The 6,801-nt window shown below is 41.1% G+C and overlaps 1 protein-coding gene across 1 annotated transcript; it reads right to left on the bottom strand.

The window, feature by feature from the left end:
* Positions 1–5,394: 5,394 nt before the first annotated feature.
* On the bottom strand, positions 5,395–6,540 carry LOC125827251 (uncharacterized). The gene is made up of 2 exons (XM_049506589.1): positions 6,268–6,540; positions 5,395–6,063 (listed from the first exon to the last, which is right to left on the bottom strand). Exons 1-2 carry the CDS (start codon positions 6,538–6,540, stop codon positions 5,395–5,397), a joined length of 942 nt encoding a protein of 313 aa, XP_049362546.1.
* Between the last annotated feature and the right edge of the window lie 261 nt (positions 6,541–6,801).

The following is a 6,801-nucleotide window of genomic DNA, read 5'->3' as shown; positions in this document are numbered from 1 at the left end:
ACTTACGAACACACGCTAGTTACAAGGTCAACAATCTATTGCATTTTTTCAAATATGACTACCCATGACATTTGGCGAACTTATTTGGACATGGCTTCAGGTTGGTTTCTCAATCCTACTCTTCTATGTGACTAATTTTCCCTTAAGACGGTCGTCATCCATTTATCATTGGGAACTATCACTCCTAAGACAACTCTAAGACTCAATAAAGCAATAAACTAATCCTATTCAGTTCAAAGGGACAATCCTCAGTAAAAGTACCGAAAACAAACTTTGAGGAACCCAAAAAAAAATGTTTTAACTAGAAACAAACAACTAGACTCGATAAAGCAGTAAACAGCTATATGCAACAGAGAATATTACAACATCCCACACTTGAAAAATAAGCATTGTCCTTAGTGCGCAAATAAAACAAAGTATAAGGTTAGGAAAACTCCCTGGGGCCTCTAGGCATCGTCAACGCCACCGTCGAACACCATTAAGGCATTCGCCTCACTCTCTACAACATCATCCTCCTCATCATCATCCATTGCCTCATCAGCCGTAGCCTCGTCATCATCTAGAGGCTTCAAAAAGGCATGACCAGTCTTACACAAAAAAGTTGGTCTCTCAAACAAAGGATAGTGTTCTGCCATTATTTCCATCTCAACTTCAGTAATCAGACGTCCACCGATCCGCAATTGCAACTCAGCCATCCCAAACATCCTAGCCATGACACTATCGTCACGAGCTTGCCTCTCTTGAGCAGACAGAGCCGGTCCATGGGATGTGTTAAGTGCCTTAGTCATCGTCATATCAACTAGCTTACCCGTCAGATCTGGGTGAAAAGCAATGGTTAGATTACATGCCTCCTCCTCTATACCCTGGGCCCTCAGATAACGGGTAATCAACACCCCATAATAAAACTGCCACCGCATATTTTTCCTGAATTTCATCATGTGCTGCCTCAGGATCACCCCAACATTAATGGGCATTCCCTTCATCAGCATGTACACTAGCACTACTCTATCCCTCGTTACCACAGACAAATGTTTCACAGAAAGCAACACACTACAAACAATCTTCAACCATACCCTAGCAACCAAATTGAAATTCGCAAAATAGAGGGTGTTATGCCTCCCGGTGTCCTTGCTACGCCCCCACCTAGCAGTGGACTCAACCCCACACAATGTATGCCTAATATCTCTGTACGGAGGGGTCTCTTTCAATCTATTAAACTCATCGGCGCCACAGTTCGGGGTGCCCAACAACTCATTCAAAACACAGGCCGAAAATCTCACATCCTTGCCTCTAATAGGCACATGTTTAATTTGTGTTTTTGTGAGCCAATTAGCATAAAACTCACGTACCAAAGTCAGATTACAATCACCCGGATGATCGAAAATAAATTCCAATCTGAACTCCAGAACAACCCTATATATAGCTGGAAATTGAGTTTGCAACCTTATCTTGTCGACATACTCATCTCCCATGTATTTAGGCTCCCACTGGCAGTCAAACCACAACAACCCATACTCTTTCACCGCCTTTTTCCTGAACTTTTGGCTGGTTCCCTATTAGCGGACCCAGTTAGAACCCGCCACATTCTTTGCTTTAGGAGCCATGGAAACCTGATAAGAAGAAAAGAGAAAAAAGAACAAAGAACAAAATAAGAAAAATTAGAAGAAAATAAGGGGGGGTCGGGTTAAGGTGGGAAAGAGAATTTTTTTTTTTGAGAAAGGTATATTTGGTGTGAGAAGGAAGTGGGTGGAGTGGGTGTTTGGTTTTATAAGTGGACGATGGAAAGGGAAAGGTTTAGTTATGAGTTTAATGAAGGAAATTGGAGTTTTAATGGAGGAAGGAGAAGAGGTTATAGAAGAAGAAGAGTTGGGGAAGAGAGAATATGGAGAGAAATTGGGTTTGAAAACGTGGGACTAGGGGAAGAGTGTGGGGTTTAGGGGGGTTTATTAGTAGTGGGTTGGGCGAAATTCGGGTTAAAACCCGAATAAAAAACTGAGGCATGGCGCGTTGCGGGCGCGAGGTGCCAGCTTAGCACCTGAAAAGCAACGTGGATCTTATAGGCGTGGGGCGGCGCGCCTACCAGTATGCTAGCCTTCTGGTGCGCTAGAGGGGCGATGCGACAGTGGCGCACCCCAACTTCGACGTAGAACTTTCATGCCAGTGCGCCTGGCTTCAAGTATTCTATATATTTTTTTTTTTTTTTATTTTTTTTTACTATTACAAGCTAAGTTACAAATAATAAAAAATCCTATCTAGCTAAAACTAACCTATATTAAAAAAATTGAGACTAAGCTACTAAAACATTTCAAGAATTCAAAGACGAAAAACCTATCTAACATATTGTTCATAGGTTGCCTCCGATGTAGAGCTTGATTTAACGTCGATGCACGACGCAACTTGGATCATTCATCATTTAGCTCAAGAGCTTCCCGATCACGATCCAAATCCTCACCGAAATAGTGTTTCACCCTTTGCCCATTGAGCAAGAACGTAAGGCCAGTCTTACCTTTAAGTTCAACAACCCCGTGTTGTGTCATTCTGACCACTTCAAAAGGACCACTCCACTTCGACCTTAGTTTTTCAAGGAATAACCTTAGTCTAGATTTAAAGAGTAGTACCTTATCTCCCGGATTAAATGTACGAGCTACTATGTGCTTTCCATGCCACCTCTTTGTCTTTTCTTTGTATAGCTTGGCATTCTCATAAGCGTGGAGCCTAAACTCCTCAAGTTCATGCAGGTGATTCAATCTCTTTTTGCCGGCTAGCTCGGGGTCTAAGTTCAGCCTTTTAATTGCCTAATATGCTTGATGTTCTAATTCCGCTAGAAGGTGACATGCTTTCCCAAATACTATGTGATAGGGAGAAGTCCCTATTGGTGTCTTATACTCAGTCCTATATCCCCACAACGCATCATCTAGTTTCTTAGACTAATCTTTTCTTTGCGCATTCACCATTTTCTGCAAAATTTGCTTCACCTCTCTATTTGAAACCTCCACTTGGCCACTCGTTTGAGGATGGTAAGTTGTAGAAACCTTATAACGAATACCATACTTAGCAAGAAGATTCTTAACAAGATGGTTAATGAAATACTTACCTTCATCACTTATAATTGCCCTTGGAGTGCCAAAGCGAGTGAAGATGTGCTTCTTTATGAACTTTATCACCATCCTTGAATCATTGGAAGGAAGAGTGACCACCTCAACCCATTTACTAACATAATCCACAGCCACAAGAATGTATTGGTTTCCACTAGATGGTGGTAATGGACCCATGAAGTCAATACCCCACACATCAAATATTTCTACCTCAAAAATGTTACTTAGCGGCATCTCATGTCTTCTTGAAATAGTACCCAACCTTTGGCATTTATCACAACCCTTCACAAAAGCAATAGAATCTTTAAATAATGAGGGCCAAAAGAAACCAGATTGTAGTGCCTTATAAGTAGTGTGCTCTCCTCCATGGTGGCCTCCATATGGGCTAGCATGACAATTTCCAAGCACTTTGTGAACCTCATACTCTGGAATGCATCTTCTCACTACCCGGTCCACACCTTGTTTGAACAAGAACGTTTCATCCCAGATATAGAACTTAGCATCATGATTAAGCTTTTTCTTTTGTTAAGTGGTTGCACCCGGAGGATACTATCCACTTACTATCAAATTCACAATGTCTGCATACCATGGAACTTGAGAGCTATCTAATGCCATCAATTGTTCATCTGGAAACTCTTCCCGAATTTTCTCACCTTCATTCACATGGGAAAAATTCTCCAACCTAGATAAGTGATCTACTATATGATTTTCAGTACCTTTCCTGTCTTTCATCTAAAGGTCAAATTCTTGGAGAAGTAATATCCATCAAATCAGTCTTGGTTTAGCATCCTTCTTGTTGAATAGGTACCTAATAGCTCCATGGTCAGTAAAAACAATCACTTTAGTACCTACCAAATACGATCTGAACTTGTCAAAGGAGAACACTAGAGCCAGCATCTCCTTCTCAGTCACTATGTAATTAGCTTGTGTAGAGTCAAGGGTCTTCCTTGCATAATAGATCGAGTGGAACACTTTATTCTTTCTTTGTCCCAACACTACACCCACTGCTACGTCGCTTTCATCACACATGAGTTCAAATGGTAGTCCCCAATCAGGAGCAATTAAGATAGGATCTTCAAATAAGTTCCTCTTCAACATCTCAAAAGCTTTCAAGCACATCTCATCAAAGTCAAACTTCACATCCTTCTCCAAAAAATTGCACATAGGTCTGGTAATCTTGGAAAAACCCTTGATGAATTGCCTGTAAAAACTTGCATGACCAAGAAAACTACGCACACCTTTTATAGAAATGTGAGGGGGCAATTCTCAATAACTTCTATCTTAGCTTTATCAACCTCCAAACCAGATTTAGACACCTTGTGTCCCAACACTATCCCCTCTCTTACCAAAAAATGACACTTTTCCCAGTTTAGAACTAAGTTAGTGTCTTCAAATCTAGCAAGTACTTTATCAAGATTTCGGAGACATACCTCAAAAGACTTCCCAAAGACGGAAAAATCATCCATGAACACCTCAACAAAGTCTTCCACCATATCATGAAAAATGGACATCATACACCTTTGAAAAGTCGCCGGTGCATTGCAAAGTCTGAATGGCATGCGCTTGAAAGCATATGTGTCATAAAGACAAGTGAACGTGGTCTTTCCCTGATCCTCGGGTGCAATCAAGATCTGGTTGTAACCGAAATATCCATCTAAGAAACAATAGTACTCCTGCCCTGCTAGTTGGTCAAGCATTTCATCAATGAAGGGTACGGGGAAGTGATCTTTCCGGGTAGCATCATTTAATTTTTGGTAATCCATGCAAATTCTCTACCCGATCACTATTCTACTAGGAATCAATTCATTCTTTCCATTCCTTACCACTGTCATACATCCCATCTTGGGAACACATTGTACCGGACTTACCCACTTACTATCAGAGATTAGGTACACATTTCTAGCATCTAGCCACTTGATTACTTCCTTTCTTACCACTTTTTTCATCAAAGGATTTAAGGGACATTGATGTTGAGCACTTGGTTTGTGATCCTCTTCCATGTAGATTATGTGCATGCATAACGCCGGACTAATCCCATGAATATCAACCATCTGCCATCCAATTACTTTCCTCCTTCGCTTTAAGATCCTCAATGCCGCATAACCTGTAAATCAGACAATTCTGCAGAGAGTATAACAGGCAAAGTTTCATTAGTACCAAAATAAGCATACCTTAGGTAAGTCAGCAGAGTTTTTAGTTCCAACTTAGGGTTTTCTATTATTGATGGCTTTGGTGGGAGCCCCAACTCGTGATCTAGTGACTCCACTTGAGTCCTACGAGTGTCGACTAGTGCTAGATTTCAGCATGATTCAATCTCTTGAGCTTCAGTATCTCCTTCTATCTCATGACCCACTAACACTATTTCTAAAGGATCTTCGGGCACAACTACTTGTGAGTCTACTATGAGATCAACCACAGTAATAGTAGACAACTCTTCATAAATAAAAGGCAATTTTATAGCGCGGTAAACATCAAATACCTCAACCTTATCATGTGCCCTCATAGTTAGTTGACTAGCTGTTACATCAATCAATACCTTACCCGTGGCCAAGAAAGGATGTCCCAAAATGAATGGAACTTCAGGATCGGGTTCAAAGTCTAAGACCACAAAATCTACCCAAAAAATCAATGAACCTACTTGCACTAACACATCTTCTACCACCCCCTCTGGCCTAGCAATGTATTTATCAGCAAGCTGGAGAATAACAGTGGTTCGTTTTGGACTACCCAACCTAAGCTTTAGATACAAAGATAAGGGTATCAAATTTATACTTTCCCCCAAATCACACAACTCCCGGGCATGAACACTTTGCCCAATTGTAATTTGCACAGTAAAACTACCCGGATCTTTTAACTTTTTGGGCAGCCTGTTTTGGATCCTTGAGTTGCACTCCTTAGTAAGTGCTACAGTTTCATACTTTGTGAGCCTCCTATTGCTAGCCACAATGTCCTTCACATACTTAGCATACTTGGGGATACCATGCAAAATGTCAACCAAAGGTAGATTAATGTGAACTTGTTTAAGGAGAGAGAGAAACTTACCAAAGCATTCATCTTCATTCTTCTTTTTTAGCCTTTGTGGAAATGGAGGTGGTAATTTCTTTTGAGGAAGAGGTACCTTAACATTGGAGCTTTTTACTACCTCTTCCACCTTCTTTTCTTTGTTACTTACCTCAGTATCTCTCTTCTTTGGAGCTATTTCCTCTAATTGTAACCCACTTCTAGTACTTACCGCATGCAATTGCTTTGTGTTGGGCTCAGTATCACCGGGAAGCCCACCTTGGGGGCGCAAGTTCAAAGAATTAGCCACTTGCGCAACTTGTTCCTCTAAACTCATTTGGGACATTTGGATGTTTCTAATGGTTTCATCCTGCTTATCTATTCTAGCATTTAGTTTGGTCCCCATTTCAGTCATGAGCTTTTGGAGTAGCTCTTCATTAGTCATCTCTCCCTTTTGGTGCACTATGATTTGGGCCTTGGTTAGAATTGAAGTATTGTTGCCCAGCCCCTTGAGAACGGTATTGGTTAACCCCTTGCGCTTGATTTTGGTTTTGGTTACCACCCCATGAGAAGTTAGGATGGTTCTTCCAATTAGGGTTGTAAGTGTTACCATAATTTTGTTGCACTCCACCCCTTTGCGCATTACCCACATAGTTTACGAAATTCGGGTTTGATTACACACAAGTGTACGTTATTTGAGGGCTCA

This window comes from Solanum verrucosum, unplaced genomic scaffold (genome assembly GCF_900185275.1).
Source record: "Solanum verrucosum unplaced genomic scaffold, falcon-dt-bn FXZP01000295.1, whole genome shotgun sequence".
Taxonomy (NCBI): domain Eukaryota; kingdom Viridiplantae; phylum Streptophyta; class Magnoliopsida; order Solanales; family Solanaceae; genus Solanum; species Solanum verrucosum.
The sequence above is the reverse complement of the archived record's forward strand: the minus strand, read 5'-3'. Positions and strand labels throughout refer to the sequence as shown.

Bases quoted from the DNA above. Each gene is read 5' to 3' on its own strand.
- LOC125827251 (XM_049506589.1), bottom strand. From the start codon at position 6,540: ATGACTAATGAAGAGCTACTCCAAAAGCTCATGACTGAAATGGGGACC. The intron at 6,064-6,267 runs GTAAGTAACAAA...GGTATCCCCAAG, and splicing joins CAAAGAAGAGAGATACTGAG to TATGCTAAGTATGTGAAGGA.